Source organism: Gossypium hirsutum, chromosome A11 (assembly GCF_007990345.1).
Source record: "Gossypium hirsutum isolate 1008001.06 chromosome A11, Gossypium_hirsutum_v2.1, whole genome shotgun sequence".
Classification (NCBI taxonomy): Eukaryota; Viridiplantae; Streptophyta; class Magnoliopsida; order Malvales; family Malvaceae; genus Gossypium; species Gossypium hirsutum.
The window spans coordinates 123,163,731-123,185,570 of record NC_053434.1 but is presented as its reverse complement, the minus strand read 5'-3'; the positions used below and the strand labels follow the sequence as shown (position 1 = coordinate 123,185,570).

Below are 21,840 nucleotides of genomic sequence, written 5' to 3'. Positions count from 1 at the left end.
TGTAATGTCGAGGGATAAGTGTTAAGTAACTAGTCTATTGTTATCGATAGCGTTATAGTTCAACTTCTTTTTGTAGCTGAAAATAAATAAATAACTATAGAAACCCCAAATTCTATGACTGAGTTCAAGTACCAAAACCATTATGAGTTCAAACAAAAGTATCCTTAGAAGCCCAAGTACAGGACGACAACTAAATTGAAGCTCATCTCCGACGGTAACTGCAACAACAACATACTCTTCCACTCATAACTTGATTTCGCGAACTTTTTTTTTCTTTAGTCAACCCTCTCCAACAGTTTCTGACTAAGTAAAATAGGCAAGAAGATTCATCAATAGATGCTGAAAGCCAATGTAACTTCTAGGTAAAAGCCAAAACTTAACTTTTAAGAGATAGTTTCTTTAGAATATTCTAGCATATAAAAATTAAAATATATATATAGGATATTATCTTGATGACTAGATATTGTACATTAACATTCTAGTTATAAGATATTTGTAATATTAATGATAAGAATGTTGACATGTGTGTGCCATATTGCAATTGTATTGTGCATTAATAAAAGTGTTCTTTTCTGTTGTAATTATTAGTCTCAGTTAAGCCTTAGGTTTCTAAGCATTTAGTGTACTTGGATTAGCTTTTATATATAGTCGGCCCTGCCACTTGAATAATATATGGTTGGCCTGCCGCATGAGTATTATAGTACACTAAGAAGTTAGAAAATAAAAGGTTAACCGACTTTAAAGAGTTGGTATAATGTTACTTGTAGGTCCTAGGTCTTCTATAATGGGTGTGTCGGGCTCATCAAGTTCCCAACAATAGATTATTAGCAAATCCCACTACAAAGCAATGTTCTTAGCCTTGTTGAGCATCAGCAGCCCACTTTTTCAACATGCCCCAGTCGAAATCCTCAGGTGTCACCTCTTCCATCCCTTGGATTGAGGCGCAAACAATTAATTGAATATTTTCATGGAAAACTCAGTAACTTCTCCACGAACATTTTGGATTCGTACAACTATATGTTTGAGGCTGTCTAGAATACAAACATTTTCTTCGGGTGCTTGTTTTTAAGGCAAGGTAGTCTGCAACATCCACTTTGTTGTTATTCTTGTTAAAAACTTGGGATTCCAAGGAACTAAAATCACGTTGTAACTTCTCCCGAGTAAGCAAACTTCTGCGGTGTTGATCAATAGGAATAACAACATCATTAATTTCAGAACCTTGTCCTCCAGCTTATGAAAAGTTAATGATAACCAATTCCTCGTTTCTATTCTTGCTTCCACTCAACGAGCTCTATCTAGTTATCATTGAGCGAAAATGGTAGTCTGTTCGCACTATATTGTGCTTCAAACGACTCACTCCCACACTGTTGAAATTTTCCCTAAGTAATAGTGTTCTGGTTTTCCAAACATTCATGATCATTAGTTGCAGCAACTTTTTTCATACATGACACCGCAAAATAAAGCTAAAATAATATGGAAAACAAATCAAAATTTCAGAGATATGATATATTAGTGCTACCTTTTAGAACATGGATTTTGAAGTTTCAGATTTCATTGACTACATAAATAGTAATTTGTTGTGTATATGATTATGTAAAAATCAAAAGAGATTCAATGGGGGATTTCATCATTAAACAACCATTTAATAAATCCATATTATAGATTTGAGAAATAATTACATTTATATATTACATTATTTTTTAAATTCAAGTTTTCAAATGCCACTTGGAGAAATTGTTATCGTTCACCACCTACCAATATCATACACACATATACCATACCTTGTTTTTTAGAGTCTCCACATCTTATTCCTGAATTTTAAGAGAAACATAAACAAATGATGAAGATATGCACTTTTTTCTTTCCAAGTTTATAGCTTCAGCCATTTATAATATTTTCAAAGCATAGAAAGTAACACTATATTGTTTTCAATGCAAACGACCATGGGAGAGACTACCAAAGCATTAGGTTTTTCAATCTAATCTTACTGAAATCTATGTCGCTTGAACTATTCATTTTGATTGAAGAATTAGTATTTGATATATGTTCGAACATTGGTTTAGAATATGACCTATGAGGTTTCTCAAAATATATGAAAACCAAATCAACAAAATGATGACTAGAGTAAATTCTCTTCATTGAACCTAGTCATTCATATTCAGTTAATATTTTTGTTAATTATGATATATATAGAAGGTAATAAATTTCACATCAATTGGAGAAAAAATCATGAGAAAGATTCTCTCTGTCTGTTCCTTTAACAGTTGCTTTGTGTGTACTTGGCGACATGAAGGTGAAAGAAAAACAATGAGATTAGCTACGTAACTACCCACAAGTTTCAGCCGCTATCAGCTAAATTTTAAGAAAAAATGCCAACTTCCCACGCTTATAGTTAGGGGTGAGTATTTGATCGACTCGAGTCAAGTTGAGTTGAATCGAATCGAGTAAAAAAATTTCGAGTTAGTCGAGTTGACGGATCCTATTTTAGCAACTGAACTCAATTTGATTTTTTTTTTCAAATCGAGTCAAGAAATTTCGAGTCGAGTTATATGAGTGAGCAAAATAGTCTCTCTGTTAAAATTATACCATTAAATGTATGCTTTGGTGTTTGTATATGGTATAAGAACAAATTTAGCCCTTAATGTTTACACATTTATTCAATTTGACCCCTACTCTTTTATTGGAAGTCCTAACCCCTTCTTACTTTTACAAGTAGGGACGGATTCAAGATTTTACTTCAAGGAGGGGTAATTTTTTAAATTCGAAAGATTTTTTTCGTAAAAAGTATCGATTCTTCTCGGATACTTTTTTTTCTGTTATCAAACAAATCAATTTAAATCATCAATGATAGAATCTGTTGAAAATTATTCTCAAATACTTTTTGATATGCAAAAAAGAATAACTAATACTATACTAAAATTTTCATAAATATCATTATAATTCCAAAAATTAAATTAAAAAAAATTATCCTTAGTCCTATTTCTCAATACTAGGCATCTTAAATTGCACACTCCGCTTTTTCATAAGATTGAACTCATCAATGATAGAATTTGTTAAAAATTCTCAAGTTATCTATTTTTCGATGTATACCACCAAGTTAATTGAAAGAAAATTATCCTCCATTCTGTTGTAAAGCCTTGTCTTCACAATTTTCATGGTTGAAAATGCTTGTTTGGTTGTTGTAGTAGACATGGAAGAGTTAGCACAAGACGAATAATTTGTTAACAATAATTTAATCGAAAAACCTAAAAGTTGTAATAATATATTAAACAATAACATATTAGGAAAAAAAAGTCAAATAAATAAAGAACATAATTTATGCAGAAATATTTACCGAGAGGTCTTTTACATAAGGAGCCGAGAGGAAAAATAATTTGTATTTTTTTTACTCTATGCTCTCAGTCTCGACATCAAACTTCTTTCTTTTTCTTTTGGCAGTACCGGCACCTTACCAGATGAAAATAATTCATTAGCAAGACATACAAACCAAAATACAAGAAAGTCAGTAACCTAATATGTATGGATATGGGCTAAATCAGTTAATTCTAAAATTCGGCTTTAAAGTCCTCATTGGGCCTCTAAGTTTAGTCTCTTAAGGCCCATCACACATTAATATTTGATTTATATTATTAATGTTATATAATTGAAAATTTTAAAAATATTTTGTTAATATAAAATATAACCTTATGACTTAATGAGACGAATTTTACGAAATATAATTATGTATTAAATTATTTTAAAAATAAAAAACTTAATTACCATGTAATAAAAGAAATTAATATTATGAGGTGACAAATTTGAGAAAATAAATGAATTAAATAAATAGAAAAGACAATGAACATATTTTTAACTTAAAAAAAAGTCAAACTCTAAAAATAATGACCCGACCCCACTTTTATCCCTTATTCCTTGTTTTCCTTTGGTTTTTTGTCTTATTTATTCTTTCATGCCCTAAAATTAAAATTTCCATTCCTTAAATTCCCACCCTTTTTACCATTGTCACTCTCATCAATTCTGTGTAAAAATTCCCTATAAGAAGCCATGCAACAATTCCTAGTTGACAACTTTTCAAAGTTAACTGTTAATGTCGAAGAGAAGACACCACCACCAGCTGATAATTCACTTTCCGACCCTGAAACTTGTCGGACTCCGACCTCTGAAGAACATCAGATCCCTGAACTCTTGTCTTGTCCTCCTGCTCCTAAGAAACGTAAGGGTTCTTTCTCAACAGACGTGAATGAATCCAAAAAGATTGTGGAAGATAAAGAGATTATTCAGATTATTTTTCCACCCGACCAAGATTCATCGTCTTCTACACCACCACCTAAGCCGTCTTCTTCCATGGAGTGATGATCGGGTTGGCTTCTGTTTCTTTTTTCCTTACCTTTTAATCTGTTAGAAATTTGAAGGAATTTTAGGGATGTATATCTGATTGTTTTTTTTATAGAAAAAAGAAGCAGCCAAAAAAAAATCCCAATTATGAGATATATTAATCTAATAGAATAGTTTTAGGGTTTAGAGCTATCCACAATGAATCTAGGATTTTATTTGATACATTGGCGGCAGGACTTTTTAATTTTATAAACATATTTGTATCTAATTAATTAATATTTAAAAATTTAAATGAATGAATGAAACTTTTAAATTTGTTTGTGAAATTAAAAACCGTCGTTATTAATGTATCGGATAATAACCTAATATAAATGTTAAATGATTTAATAGATACATTTGTTTGAATACTTGTAGCATTATGTTAAAAACTTAATATAATATTTTGTTAATTGATGCCCCATGATAGTTTTTATGTATTTTATGATGTTTATTTTTTTTGTTATGAAATGTTTGTTCTTTTGTTATTCTTGTGTACGATTTGTATGATAACTATTAATGTATGTTGTGATTTTTATAATGATATCATTTTGCTTGATTCAATCTTCATTGGCTATAAAGTAGTTGGACTATGAAATTTGTTAGTGAATATATATTAGAAAGGCTTTTGGGGAGCATTGATGTAAAGAAAATTTGTTAGTGAATATATATTAGAAAGGCTTTTGGGGAGCATTGATGTAGGACCATGTTATTTGGGAATCAGGAAGTCAAAAAAGGTTATTTTTTAAAACAAAATAAGTATTTGGTTCATTTTAAAAGAATAGAATGTAGATTTGGATTTTAAAGATAACATTGTTATCTAAATACATTTATAGATGTTGTTAGATATGTGAAAGAATTGAGTATTAATGATTTTAATGGTTATAAGGAATTTTTCATTTAAAATTCTCTCTCAACAAAAATATTAGTTTAAATTTATTTTGTATCTTATATACCAATATTACGTGAAATGAATTTAGATTGATTACCTTTTAGTATGTACCTGTAAAATATTGTTTTTAATTTATCTTGTATTGAACGTATTAATATTACACAAAAAAAAAGACATTATTTTTTACCAATTTAATTACTTAGTTTAGTTTGATGATTTAAATCTCTAATCTAACTCTGTAACTTTGTTCAAATGCATGTTGATATTAATTAACATAATATAATTATTATTTATTAAATAAAATAAAGTTTTTTTATTTATAAATCATATTGCACTAGAGTTGTTATCAGACATAGCAAAAAAAAGTCATTTTTTCCACTATGATATCCTATCATATGTATATAAAATCTGTAAGGTTCTTTGTAAATGGTAAGAAGCAACATTTTCACACTCTAATAATTTGACATTTAGTAACATATTCTATTAGCACGTGGAACTATAATGATTAAATAAAAAGGTAATAAAAATCGTATTATTTGATAGATTTTGCTTAGTGTTAGCCTTAAATAAAAGTATCACAAAATTTATTTACTTATTTTATTTAAAAAAATTAATTAATTAATCCTTACACATTATCTGAGTGAGCAAAACAGCTTCTTTGTTAAAATTGTACTATTAAATGTATGCTTTGGTGTTTATATATAATATAAAAACAAATTTAACCTTTAACGTTTACACATTTATTCAATTTGACCCCTACTATTTTATTGGAAGTAAATTAATTTTTTTAAAATTAATAAGACTAAAGAGTCAAAAAAACATTACTAACAAATTAAAAAAAATCAATTAAACACTTAAAATTTTAAATTATTAAAAATTATAAAAACATTATAAAAAATTTATTAAAAAATAACAATACCAAGGCATATTTGATTACCTTATTTACCACATATTGAACATAATTTTTATTATTAATTCATATTTGAATACAATATACATGTTAAAAATTGGTAATAACTTGTTTATGGAAAGACAATTAATGCTATTTAAGTTAAAAATTTTGTTATTTTAGGTAAAAGTTTGAATACAGGTTTTTTTTTTTAAAGCAAAAACAAGCTGGCAGCTAAGCTAATTATACAAGAAGACTTTGAGCAAAGATTATCTCTTTGCCTGAACAACAACAGAAATAGCTAGCACCTCCCTTGAAATTTCTGTGAACACCTTTAAGCTATGTTTCGTATCAAATGTCATTCTAACAATACAATCAGCAATTTTGTTGTAGTCCCACTCCCATGGAATATCCTATCTTAGCCTACAGATAATGAATAACTCATCAAAAATCTTGATTTTCTTAAAAGCTAGCCGAGAACCAGTGAAAAATGTGATTTAAGCAGGGAGATAACGAGAGAAACAAACTATTGATGTTCTTAAAAGAGATGAGTGAGAGGCTGTGTAAGATTAGCAGCTCTACGTCTAACCTTCAAAAATATGCAACCGGTCAATGCCCCAACAACACAACATTAGAAGGTATCCAAGCATGCTATTAACACATGAGAATTTATGAACAGTATAAGAACAAAACAAGGAAATTAACTTATCATTACGTACAAAAACCATGCTACAGTGGAACAAGCGTGGAGGGGGTTCTTAACATAACAATGAACAAAGAAGATTAAGCCAATTAACAAAATTCACAAACAAATATTTGAAGTTCCATTTACTAATTCTTGAAATGTTCTTTCAAACAAAATTATAAACTAACAAAACTTACTCAAGTAATTAAAGAAAACGGATATGAGATTCTAAATTTAGCAAAAACCAAAGCAAGAAGTGTACAGAAAGTGAACAGAAACAACACTTACTGCTTTGATGGAGTGATAATGAAGAATGATGGAATCCGTTGCTGGTAAAAGTAAATTTGATGCACGAAGAGCAGGGAGTCCGCCCTATCCAGGGAGAAGTTCCAAAGTGGAAATCTCGTATCCTTTCTTATTAATACTTTGGCACATAATAGTTGACTCACTCACCCAACACCCTACACCTTTCTTCCCCAATCAAAAACATGACAGTGGCATTATAAAAAAAAAGGTTGTTCTCTCAAATTTTGCACTAGATTTGTATTTTTTAAAATCAATTTCCAATAGACAGCTGAGAGTCTAGATATTATTCAACGATTCCTTTTGAAAACGAAGAGAGCTAAGAACCTGGAACGAACTTTTCTGCAGGCTAGAGGGAAAATTTAACAGTAACCAGTTCTTTACTTTAATAGTACTGCTGATGTCCCCAAAATAGAATGGCAAATGGCAATCAATGTCCAGACTGGGTACAATATCTAGGGTAGCAAACTTCATAGATTGGGAATGCAAAACTTGCACATCAGGAATGAATAGAGCAAACCCAATCTAATCCACTAATAGATAGTGGCAAACATGGAAGTTCATCATAGCTCATGTAAATCATCCATTCAAAAACTTTATTTGTTAGATTAAGAATTGTTAGGATAATTATCATTATTGGCCCAAACCCATCTCAGGTTTGGGTCTGGGTTAGACCTTAATGAGTTCGTAGGCTTGACCCAAGTACTAAGTTCGCAGGTAAGTTCGTCAGAACGGACCCTAACAAGTTGTAACAGCCTAATTTTTAGTGGTGTCGAAACAGTGATTCGAGATCACTAAATCCGACAAATGAGTAGGAAATATTATTAATTTAGTGACTATAAATTAAATGTGAAGTTAGGAAAAATTTTGAAATAGTGAATAGTGTACTAAAATAAATAAATTTTGAAATAGTGAATAGTATCGAGACCTCGAGAATTTTAAATCGAGCCATAAATATTTTTATAAATATTTATGGAGTGTTAATATGTTAGTATTAAAGTTTCGTCAAGAAATTTTAAAGTTTTGATAGTTAATTGAACAAAAAGGACTAAATTGTATCAAATGCAAAATTGTGAGAAATGATTAAATAGTTTAATTGATAAAAGAAATAAGGTTTAAAAGGAAAATAGACCCAAGGTCCATTTGGGCTGGACGGCAAGGGCATGAAATCAGCAATAAAATAAGGAGAATTAAGGGCAAAATTGGAAAATTGCAAAATTTATTTAATAAAGCTAGGACTAAAGTGGAATTATCTAGATTTCTCTTTATTTTTCTGCATTCTCATCAGAAAAACGCCATGGAGGAGTTCTATTAAGCTGGGTTTTCATATTTTTACTCCAATTAAGTTCAATTATTGATTATTTCTTGAAATTTTTGTGTTTTTGTGACTTTTACAACTAGATCCACTTGTTGAAATCATTAGTTTTTGATTCTATGAAAGAAATTGAAAGTTTCTATACATATGTGCTGGAAGTATATGATGATTTGGCATGGAATTAGAGCTTTAAATTGTTTATATGTTGATTTTATTGTAAGAATTGAATAGAAAGTGAATGTTTGGGACCTAATTGTAAAAGAGTTTGAAGTTAGAGTTTTATGTGGAAATTCTGAATTTCAATAGTAATGAAATAACTTATAATGTTTATAAAAAGTATTAATTGAGAAAATTATCTTAATTGAGGGGTTAATTGAGCAAGGACTGAATTGTATGAATTGTGAAATTTGGGGCAAAATGGAAATCAACATTTTGCACTAAAACTGTTTTGGACAGCAGCAGTAGTCTAACTTTGAAAAATCACCAAAAATTGTATAAATGGAATTAGAGGATGAATAAAATATGAAATTAAAGCTTATTGAGTCTAGTTTCTTATAAAAAAATGATGTAAGCAATGGAATTGTAAATTATGAGATACAATAACTTTTGTGAGATAAGGTCAGAATGATTTCGGGTTTCCCTGTTCTGACTTTGTAAAATCATAAAAAAATCGGATAAAAATAATTAGGGGCTTAAATTAATATGTTTGGAATCCTGAATGAGTATATTTTCAAGATAAACAAACGGGAACATCATTTCAATCTTGTACGAGGAGATAATTAATTTTTAGTGAAGAAGGGTCGGAACTGTCAGACAGCAGAACAGGGGAGACTTCAATGAATAAACTGTATTAATTGGCCCAACCAAAAATTATGAAAATTTTATGGTAAGAAGATAGGTGAATCTAATTTCTGGGAAAATTTATGGATCTTAATTTGGACTTCTGTAGCTCAAGATAAAAATAATTTAGTGACTATGACACGGATGGACAGCTTGAATATTCACATAAGTAGATAGTCAAAATTATGGATAATGTTACCTACAAGTGTGTTGTTTATACTAAAGATGTGGATGGAGAGGAGGAGGAGGAAATATACAAAAAAATATATGAATGACTCGTGTATAAATTGATCACATGCCCGATTATAATCGATAAGTGTTGAATTAGAAACGATATAATGTTTTATTTGGAATATTTATTATGAAATTATGATTATCGCTATAATACAAAAATCGAACTTGTGAGTTTATATAACTAAATTTAGTGACCATTTGTTAATATTGTTAAATTTCAATATTATTTTATGAATGATGATTAATATTTATGTATATTAATTGTTGAAAATAAGTAAATTATGTACAAAAGTTATGAAATTAAACTGAGAATTTCGGAGGAACGGAATGCAGGAAATGAGTACAATCTTTCAGTGAAAAAGATGAATTGACGGTAAATTACCCAAGTAAACCGAGATTCAGCATTTGTTGTGAATTCTCGTGTTTGCTTTCCGTTTAACTCTTACGAGCTTCCGTTAACTCATATGAGTTTCAGTTAACCCTTTTGGGGTTTTAGTTCAGCTCTGGTGAGCTTCAATTAGCCTTCGGGCTTCCGTTTAGCACTTCTGTGCTTCAATCAGCCTTCGGGCTTCCGTTTAGCACTTGTGTGCTTCAGTTAGCCTTTGGCTTCCGTTTAGCACTTGTGTGCTTCAGTTAGCCTCCGGGCTTCCGTTTAGCACTTATGTGCTTCAGCTAAACTTCGGGCTTCAGATCACGAAGGACTCAATTCCGTAAGATGTTCTCTAATTTGACAAAGATTGGTAAGTGAGATATGAAATTAGTATTGGTAGACTTATGGTTATTATTGATATTGATCTGAAATAAGTGTACCCATTGATATTTAAATGATTCAAGGGGTGAAGTTCTGATATGAAATAATATGAGTTTGAAATGAATTATTACCGGTATATACCTGAAATATATGGAAATAATGGTACGTGAAATATTAATATAATGAAATGAATGATAAATGTTTATAAAGAAACAACAAAAGAATGATATGTATCATGATATGTAAAAACGTAATTATCTTTTAATATGTTGTTACAAGGGAAATTATGTATGTTGAGACGAGCAATAAACTCAAGTGTGATATGATGAGAAAATAAGTTTATCTATGTTGAATTTATATGAATATGTTCAAGTATGCTAACAAGTGTTGCTATTGATGCTTAGACAAGTGCCAAGCTATTGGTTAAATGGTAAAATGTTTATTTTTGTATGATGTGTTGAAAGGGTAAGCGCTCAAATGAAAATGTACTTATGCTCATGAGAGAGTGGCAAGTTTTAAGTTATGCAATATCTTATGAAATGACTTATCATGTGATTAATTGAAAAGAGGTATGTCCAAACGCACTAGCTTGTGGGTATGATGGCATGGTATGCTTATAACCGGTGTGTTACACATAAAGAATGAGTGTGGAAAGTAAAGAAATACATATGAAAATAAAGGAACTCGGAAAAGTTAAAATTTTATTAAGCTAGAGATGATATGTATAAATAATACTGTGGATTTATTTATTTTGTGAATTGATGAATATAACTTCCTGAATATTGTGTGAACCACACGACCTAGCCACACAGCCTGTGACCCCTTACAGTATTGAAAAAAAAATTAAATATTTTCGAAAAAATTTTCTGAGTTCTCGGTTAAATCCCGATATATATATTTTGGGCTTTGATGGCTCACATAAGAGACACTATGATTAAATTTGATTGATTTCAGGTATGAATGTTATGTGAAGCGAAATTTCTGTTAAATGATCTGTAAATTTTGGTAATACTCCAAATACTTATTCCGGCGACGGATACGGGTTAAGGGTGTTACAAGTTTGCAGGTTTGACCCAAGTACTAAGCTCATGAGGTAAGTGCGCAGGTTAACCAATCAAACTTGGTCTCTGTATTACAAGGTCCTATATTGTGAAGCTACATTTGCATGAGCTTAGAACCATGAAGACACGTGTTTAGACTAGAATAGAGAACGTGTCTTACATGCATGGAGCCTACTTAATATGTTTTATCGATGAACAATACCCTATCTTAAATAGGTAGAAGATTACATGTAAAGGACACATAGAAATTACTCAACAATGTTAATTTTTTTTACTTTTTAAATTTAAATTAGAAGAAAACTACTTACTTTATGCACTTGGTTTTTAAGTCTAATAGAACTATTTATACGATGCTTTATCATATATTTTATCTGTATGAATTAAGTATTTGCTAGCAAACGTTGGCTTTCTTTTTGGCCAATTCTTGGTTTATTTATAAAGTTCATTCTTTTAAATCTTCCCCTAGAAACATCCTCGATTTCGTATACAAATAATAAACTTTTGATATTGAGTTCTTCATTTTAGTCTCTATACTTCTTTGATTTATGATTTAACAATTAAAAATACAGTCAAAAAACTTCTGTTAAATTAGATTATATATTGTTCTCAAAATAAAAGTTGTTCATGTGGCCAATTTAAAGCTACGTGAAAACCATGTAAGCAAAGATAATGTATCTACTTTCACTTCTTTGTAGTAGTGCTGAAAAATCTTCCAACACTCAAAATCGAAAACCTTATGACACAAACTTAACATTTTATTTGCTTGACCTTCCATGCTTGCAATATTGATCACGTGAACAATCTTTTTTTATTTAAAAAAATCACATCATCTAATTTAACGAAAGATCTTTGACAATATTTATTAAAACTATATAATGTAATTCAAATTATTTAATATGTAGACATAAACCTCAATTGAATCCACACCAATGGTTAAAAGAGAAGTTTAGGTGAGACCTCACTCACAAAATATAACAGTTAGATTAGATAATAGTTTGATTGTATAGCATCATGTAACTCATCCATAATGTTTAGGGATGTAAGAAATGGCATCTGTGTACTCAAAATATCAATGAGGGAAAGATTTTAAACTATAAAAATCAGGATGAAGGTGTCCTTTTTATCTCTCAACTGCACTTATTCATATGCTTTTTATCATCCTGCTGAAAAGTAGGTTTCTTGTCAAAATTTTCCCAATAAACTTCGATTTTGTCCAACATTAATATCCGACACATTCAAACATGATCCTTCTTTAAATATATGAAAAACCCCTTTCGAAATGATTAAACAAGAAAACAGAGAAGCAGAAGAAACAACTCAGGAAAGCAATAACTCTCTCTTATTTCCCAAAATGTTCAGTTGAAATTAAGTGTTAAAGAAACAGTCATTACTAAAGACACCAAAAACAAGTAATTATACATTGATTGAAACATCTGCTTTTCTTGTAGGGAGCACAACATTTTTATTTCCGGGGAAGGCATTCCGGGAAATGTCTACGAGAGCCCTAAAACTGTATGGTTCATGCATAGATATTTCAGACAGTACTTTCCTGTTCAATTGTATGTTCTCTTTCATCAGTCCATGCATGAAGTTACCATAGTTTACCTGTAAACAAAAGCAAATCACAAAAAAATCAAAGCATTAATGCATGTGAGCAGTTAAAATTTACCAATTGTAATTAGTTTATTCCTAACTCATGTACTAAAACATGTGAAAAAAGTAATATTCCTCTACCAAACATAGCATTCATGCACTCAATTTGGTATTTCTTAAGAGAAAGATAACACATTGGATACAATTATAATTATGGTTGAAAGTACAAAAAATAACTGCATACTGATAGTAAATAAAACTTCATAGATCAAATAATATCTTAAGACTTGATACTCCAGCAATGACAGATTTATGTACCATAGAGATAAAGTTCTGGTCTATGTTACTGGGCTTGGAGGTGAGGTCAGGTAGAAGCATGTATTCGATACCGGTATGCACAATCTTTTTAAAAAATTCCCCACATTTGAAGGATCATACCCCAAGAACAATGTCCGACTACGTGTCAGAAAAAGGTAATTTAGGAAAAGTGAAGAGCAGGAGTAACATTTTGTGGTTAAGTTTTCTATACTATAAAGTTATGGGCTTATAAATTTGACTTATATACAGTAGAGCGTGAGTGACAACAAAGAAACAGGTATAAAAGGGCATTGTACTCAGCAGCACATGCCCATAGTCAACAACCAAAGCAGTACATGCATAGGCATCATTTGAATGACACATCAGGCCAAGGTGCCCAACAATCATGCTTACAGCAGCAAGCTCATACCCCCAAAATATAGCACACTAAATTCATGCAAGGCAAGCAAAATAAGGAACTTCAAATTCAATAGATAATCAGAAAATACACCAACAATAAAGCTGGCCTAGTATTGGTAAATGGTTTTAGCATTCCACACGCAGTTTATGAGGGGTACATTTAGACTCCAAGAAAATTAAAGTTTAACAATCCAAGAAATCTCATGAGAGCATATCGGATGAAATGAAGCAAGTGCATCCATGGAAGAATATTGAAAAAAAGAAGGTAATTATGGTTGATATTAAGCGATCAAAACTTTTGGAGAGAATACAACTTGCATGTGTGAAAGGAGATGTGATAATTAAAAAACCATTCATGAAATCATTATTACTTACTCATTTCTCTTTTTCTTTTCCAGTCTTTTCCAGATAGCATACATGAGAAAAACACGAAGACCAAATCTATGATCATAATAAGCATTAATCTATCTATTATCTTTACGCAAACCCTACACCCCCAAACAACTAGAGTTAAGCTGAGGTGTTGCGATTACTTCCAAATTCATTTCACCAATACAAACTTATTTCCGCTTTTTGTATTATATACAAAAAGGTCTACTATGTCTTGGTCAGGGGAACCTTATTTCTTGTTTTCAAATATTATAATCATGAATGAGAGGAAAGAAAAATGGTTAAATAATAAAATTCAATTGCTGGCCTCTTTTGATATAACAGACCTTCAAAAGGTAGTATAGAGATTCCAAAAGATTATGTTAAATGAAATGCTTAGATATCTTTATTGACAATCATAAAATATTAACTCAACCTACTAGAATTCCTTCAACAATTGAATGCAGGTTTCTTGTGTAAACTACTTGAACACTGACTATATAAGATTTTGATCCTATATGATTAATCATATGGTGTTTTTATTGTCACTAAACCATAGGCACCAAAAGAAAAAAAATACACTTATTTATGCATTCTGTTACATGATATAAATACAATATGGTATGCTCATTCCATTCCTAGCTTTGAGAACTTCAAACAATGGATCAAGATGTTAGAATCTATAAGAAAAAGCAAAAATCACACATGCCATGTGAAGAAAAAACCAGACTGATTGATTAAACCCGGAACTGGTGGCCTGTCTGGTCTGGTACATCCCCAAGAATTGAGGAAGCAATGAACGGGGAAAAGACAGGTAAAAAACCAATCTCTTTCAAGATTTGAACTTTTAAACTCAAGATGATATATTAAACAGCATATCATTAAGCCAAATACATAATTTTATTAACTTTTAATTTATATTTTAATTGCATAATCCGGTTTAATTGTTGTTTGAACTCTAATCCGGTTTTTAATTCATTGATAAGAACTAACTAGTTGTTGAGCAAAAATGGCGTCTACAAGTTACAACTTATATCAGTTATCTTTCAGTAAAGCTAATAAAATCAAAACCATAACAAGATCCAGAAGGACATTATAAAATATGATTCATAAAATGAAGGAATAGCAACATCAAGAAAGTTTGAAGAGGAGGAATACGGTAAGCAAATAGATATTTCAGATTCAAAACGACCAAGGGGAGGAAAAGAGAGATTACCCCATGTTGACGAGTGCCAGCATTGATGCTTTGAATCCATAAAGAACGCATGTCACGCTTCTTGTTTCTGCGATCTCTATAGGAATACTGCAAGGCCTTCTCAACCCGTTCTCTTGCTATCCGTATACAGTTCTTTGCCCTTCCCCTGAATCCCTTGGCCAACTTTAATATCTCCTTCTTGTTCATTTTTTTCACTTTTCAGCTATCTGTACAAAATTTTATACCCCTATTTTCATTCTTTTCAACATGATATGTGTTTATAATAAACTAAAAGACAGACATGAAAATGATACGATTATTGCTAACCTTGAATTTGACTATAATTCTATGATGCTCGTACTCGCCTGAACGGCGGCCACAACAGTTTCGACACGACGCGGATAAGGACACTGCTATTGGCTTTTGAAGAAGAAGTGGCGGTGGCCGATTAAAAGAAAAGCACCGGAAAAGAATAAATAATTAAGCTGTGCGGAGAGAAGAGGAAGAAGCTAGGGTTTATGGGCACACTTGTATGGGCTGAGGGTTTATGTGCTTTGGGCTGGGCCATATTTGGATTTTAATTAGATAATAAGACATTAGCCCAAATATATTTCAATATGTTTAATAAAAAAAAAGTAAACTTTCAAAATAGTAACTTTTTTTTAAAATATTATATTTTAATTATTTATACTTTTATTTAAAATATTATATTTTAATTATTTATATTTATATTTACATTTTAATCACTGACATTTAGTAAGTTAACGTTAACAATATTTAGGTTAATTTATATAATCACTTCCATACTTTTTGCAATTTAATATTTTTCTTTAAATGTTTTTTTTCTCTTTAAACAATTAAGATCATTTTTGTTAAGTCTATAATGTAAATTTCTTACTTATAACTAAAACACATAAGAAAAACACATAAGAAAAGAAATCTTTAGTACTAGTACTGGAATAGGGGCATTCAACAAGGAATACCCTACCAAAAATTAGAGTATGCCGCTAATACGAGCACACGGTATTCTTTAGTAAAAGGCGAAAGTGCCCATCACACGGCTCCGTGAGTTCAGAACAAACTACAAGTTGCTTTATAAATACGAGGAGAAGCCGCTGCTTGCTTTTCCGGTGCAATGTGGGACTTGACTTTTTGATAGTTTTATCCACTGTAATGCTGATTTATAATTAAACCAAGCTTTTAACGTTTTGAGAGGATTTGAACCTATCACCCCAAAGTAAAATAATGTAGTTTACCCCAAATTAGTAGTTGGATCTGTGAGCGAAAATAAGCAGAAGGAAAATAGGGCAAATAGCAATACAGGCCTAGGAGAAATTAGAGCTAAGCCATGAGCTAATGACAGAAGAATGGAAGAAACTGTAAGTGCATATGTGGAGAATTATCTATATTTTACAAGCTATCATCAAAGCCAGAAGGCATTACTCTATTTAAAGTGAACCAAATATGAAGAAGGATTTTTCTTTTTTGCTAAATCAAAGCAAGAAGTGAGTGTTCCAATCCAAGATCAAAAGAACATGACAAATTTTACAATGAACAATAAGAAAAAGCTATCATCCATTCAAAAAATTTTCCAACCTAAACCAGATAAAAGAAATAACAAAAACATAAAGCATATCAATTGATTGAAGTTCATACAAAATACAACATACTCACACAATACAAATCTACTGAGTTCAAACTCTCACACAATACAAATTCACTGAGTTCAAAATAACAATAGAAACCCAAGTTCTTTGACTGAGTTCAAATACTGAATACCAAACCATATGAGTTCAAACAAACCCAAGCACAACAACAACAACTAAATTGAAGCATGAGCATCACACCCTTCCACTCACAACCATATGAGCTGAGCAACTCAGATTTCTCAAACTTTTTTTCTTTTGGTCATCCCTCCCCAAAATTCATTGAGCAAGCAGAACAGGCAAGAGAAATATTCTCCAACATATTATCCGCAAATTTCACTTCGAAACTAAATTTCTTACCCATGTTGAGTGTCCCCGCCCACTTTTTCAATTGGCCCCAGCCGGAATCCTTGGGTGTACACCACTCTTCCATATTTGATGGGAAAAGCTCAGCAGCTTTCCACCAGCATTTTCTATTCGAGCCGCAATAGGTTTGAGGTAGCCTGGAATTCCCCCACAGCCAGCTTCTATTTTCAACTTCAATATTTTGATGGGAAAACCAGTAGCTTTTGAACTTTTTTGTTTTCCATTTTCACTTTTTTTTCCTTAAAAAAACAATTTTAATTAACTAAATATTTTTAATTTTTCAAGAGAACGAAAATAAAAACAATTTCTATTTTACCAAACTAAACATACCATTAATTTTTCAATATACGTTAAAGAAAATGTGATGAAATTAAGCAAGTGAAGCGCACATAACGTCTAAAAACGTTAACTACTATCGCTCTGCTTCTCTCCTAATTCAATTAATTGATTTACTTTATATATTAAGAAGTATGTTTGTATTTGTTTAATACGTAATGTATATATTATAAATATGTTAATTAACTAATCTTTGAAATATCAATCTTATGGTTTAAAGAAACCACGTGTAAGTCCATGCATCATTCATTATTACTTTTGACTTTTTCTTGAAGCTTTTATCATTTCATAATAATTATGTTGCACTCTATTTACTTATATATAATATTCGAATTTAAAATCTTATTTAAAATATTCTAAGTTTTTTATAACTCCATCCAACATGTATAAATTAAAAAGTGATATTAAATGTAAAAATTTTAATTTTAATATTTGCAACATTTTTCTTTATTTTGCGACTTAATTTATTACAAAAAGAAAAAAAAACAATTAGTTTCTTCTATCAATGTTATGAATAAATAATTTGTTAATTTTTTTCCACTTTAAATCTTAGCATTTGCAACTAATTGCGGAATTGAATTCACCTATTGTAATTTAGTTTATTAATGATTTGTTTGATGAGTCTTGATCGTCTAATATCTTAGTGCAGGATTACAAGGAGTCAATAACATGATTGGTGAAGTTTGAGTAGTTAATGTTAGACATATTTTTAGAGGGGATAATAGGTGTGTGAGTTATCTCACTTTGTACCAAAAAAAAAAAAAAAACAATTGCATTAAATTAGTTTTGTAAGATTAAAATGTGTTTTAAGTTCCCATATTTTTTTGTATATTTAATTTTTTTTAATTTTTGTTTCAAGGAATTTAATTTTCAATTTTTTAATTTAAAAAATGCAAGTTCATTTGTTAACACTAATGAATTTAAGTTTAAGTTTATTACAAAATTTGTTTTTGTTACATAATTGTCAAAAGATTTTTTTTTTTTCAAAATTTCACACTAATGAATTTAACAATATTCATAAAGATTTATTTTCTATAAATAAAAATAAAATCAATAAACTTAACGAAATTAATAAAAATAATTAATAAATCTATAATAAGACACTAATGGTTAGTCGCCCGCAACAGGTTAAATTTTTATATTAAGTTTATGTACAGTTTTTTTAAAATTTTGAAGGGATTAAAACTAAAAAAATTTATGTTAAATTGTTGAAATTGAATTATTAATTTAAATAGAGCCAAAATACAAATTTTTTTATATAATTAAAGAGCTAATGACTAAAAAAGATATTACACCCTATGCCGAAGGGGCCGATACTGGGCTTCCTTTCAGTATGTTGGTATTGTTTATGTTGGAAAAGTTGATGCCAAGGGTACTGGCTTGTGGGCTTGTAAGAGTTCCGGCTGGGCTTGCCCCAGTTCTGCCACAGTAAGTACTTTCGAATGGAGTACCGTTGCATAGTTGCTTCAGACTTGTGAATGGGAAAAGCGTTTTTAACTAGTTTCAATAAAAAATTAGGTCAAATTATGGTTTTAATCCCTCTACTTGGCTTAAATTGATTTTAGTCCATATTTTGATTTGACATTTCAGTTAACTCATTTGATTGGTTTTTAGCCCAACAAAAACTCGATTAAATTACATTTGAATTAAAGTAAAATTTTACAACTTTAGAAATAATTTAATTTAATTAATTTATTTGATTTGAAATTAAATTGGACAATTGTGAAAATTGTTCAATTAAAAATTTTAATTAAAGAAATTTCTTAAAAAATAATTCTGAAAAATATAAGTGATTTTTGAAAAAAATTAATTTTAATTAAATTAAACTAAATTAATTAAAATTAATATGATATCTAAGTTGTGTTACAAACAATGATCGTATAGAATTGGAGTCACACGATCGTGTAACTCATTGAAACTATGTGGACCTAAATGCAAAAATTTACAAATAATCACACGATCGAGTGGCTAGACCTTGTAACAATTGAGACCGCGTGGAAAATTAAATAATCATATTAAGAGTACCCACACAGATGTGTGGCCAACCCATGTGACAAAAGGAAACATGTGTTACCAAAACTTCTTAATTAACAAAGAGCACATAACAGTGTCATACACCCGTGTGTGAAACAGCCGTGTTAAGTCGCGTGTGTAAACAAGTATCTTTTAATGTAATCTAAAATATAGTACATGAAGCTTTTTATGATATTTTTACCATAATGGAATTTTTTGTTATAATGGAAGTAATTAACTATTTTATTGCTGAAAATTAAAAGGTTAATGGATAAAGGGAAAGCAAAGCTAGAGAAGATGATTGTGATTAGAGTTGTCCATGGTCGGGCCTAAATTTTTGCTCAAGCTTGGTCTGGATAAAAATTCAAAACCAGAACTTAGTCTAGTCGTATTAATTCTTTTAATTTTATTTTTATATAAAAAATTAAAAAACACAATACATAAAAATACTAAAAATGTTAAAATAAATATTTTCCAACAAATTAAAAATAAATTAATTTTTTTATATTTTAACACTAAGATAAGTGCAATTTAACAAGTAAATATCTCTAAAATATTAGAAAAATAAATAATAAAACAAGTGTTATATAATATTTAAATATTAACAATAAAATAGTATCAACATAATAATAAAAAATAGTAAAATACCGGCAAAAAGTAATAAAACAAGAGCAAAAAATTAAAATTTTTTTATTGAAAGTTCGTGTCGGTTCAGACCAAAAGTTGACAAACTTTCATGACGAAGATCCGTACTTTTTTTTTTAAAGTCTCCGTACTGAATTTCTAAAATGTAAGAGAAATATAAACAAATGATCAAGATATAAACAAGGGAAAGTCTAAGAATGAGAAATGTTTCGTTGCTTAATATAAATGATCAAGATATACACCATGGCTCACATCTTTCACCTCCGACATATTAACCTTTCTATTCTGGCCTGTGATAGTTATCAAGCTCGATGAGTTCACCTGATTAACGTCAGCCAGCAACGGTGGTTGATTCGCACCATATTGTCCTTTAAATGGCAACATAGTTCATCTTGAACGGATAAAGGGAAATGTAAAACAATCAAAAACAGTAACTAATTTTCCCAATTCAGATAAAAAATAAAAGTAACAAGCAAGTCGGCCACACCAAAATTCAAACAAGAAATAAAATTTTGCTCAAGTAATTAAAGAAACCTGCATTAAAGGGAAATTATTAATACGTAATAAAAAGCTTTAGGGTTAAACCAGAAACCAATTTTTTTTTTAAATACGAAATTAAATTGTAATTCTTACTATAGTAAAAATACAATTTCACTATTGTTTAAATATTTATAATTTTTAAAAAATTAAATTAAATTTGTATATTTTTAAAGGGATTAAAGTGTAATTTCACCTTTATTAATTTAAAATTTTGTATTACAGTCTACCTACCTTCAGGGGCCAACCCGCAGGGAACGGCCTCCAGGGAATAGCCTACCGTCAGCCATTTCTTGAGAGATTTTGTGGTATAAATTTACACTTTCAGCTTTATGTATACTGAACACAAACAACACAGCATATGAACACAGCAGCGTCAAAGGCGCAGTAAGTTGCTTTCTCAATTTACTTCATTCATTTTCCCTCTGTACAGTTATTGCTTTGGTTTTTGTGAATTTATAATTTCATATTTATTATTATAATTTTTGTTAGTTTATGATTTTCATTTCCTTTCTTTGAAAGAACATTTCGGTCGGCGTTCACTTGCTTACTTGTTTCTATTTTTGTTCTGAATTAGGAAAAACTTTGATTGTAATTTAGATTCAGAAATTTGATTTGAGTTGAAATATTGTGATCAGCAGGCATCTGAATATCGGTATGTTACCTACACTGGAGCATCAAATAATGCCAACGGACAATCATCACCAGAAAATAATCAGGTGAATCCGTTAAGCTTAATGTTGGCTGCACGAAAGAAAAGAAATCAGGAAGCTATAGGAGAAGGCATCAAGAAACCGAGCCAAACCCGTGGATCACCAAGTGTAGAGCACAGTGGGAAAAACTTAACTGACCAAATCAACAGAAGGATGAATAGAGTAAATTCTCTTAATTCAACCTAGCCATTCATATTCAATTTACATTTTTGTTATTTATTATATATAGATAATAAATCTCACTGGAGCAAAAAACCATGAGAAAGATGATCTCTATATATCTGTTCCTTTTCATACTTGTTTTGTGTGTATTTGGTGACATGAAGGTGAAGGAAAAACATTGGGATCAGCTACGTAACTATCCAGAAGTTT

At 30.2% G+C, this 21,840-nt stretch overlaps 1 protein-coding gene across 2 annotated transcripts; it reads right to left on the bottom strand.

The window, feature by feature from the left end:
- Window positions 1-12,660: 12,660 nt before the first annotated feature.
- Window positions 12,661-15,735, bottom strand: LOC107936759 (50S ribosomal protein L20). 2 transcript variants are annotated; one of them, XM_016869523.2, is made up of 3 exons: window positions 15,540-15,735; window positions 15,234-15,439; window positions 12,661-12,943 (listed from the first exon to the last, which is right to left on the bottom strand). In XM_016869523.2, exons 2-3 carry the CDS (start codon window positions 15,417-15,419, stop codon window positions 12,752-12,754), a joined length of 378 nt encoding a protein of 125 aa, XP_016725012.1. In that variant the 5' UTR covers window positions 15,420-15,439; window positions 15,540-15,735; the 3' UTR covers window positions 12,661-12,751. The 2 variants fall into 2 exon arrangements, with proteins under 2 accessions (XP_016725012.1, XP_040936228.1); XM_041080294.1 differs by having other exon boundaries at window positions 15,234-15,459; window positions 15,540-15,727.
- Between the last annotated feature and the right edge of the window lie 6,105 nt (window positions 15,736-21,840).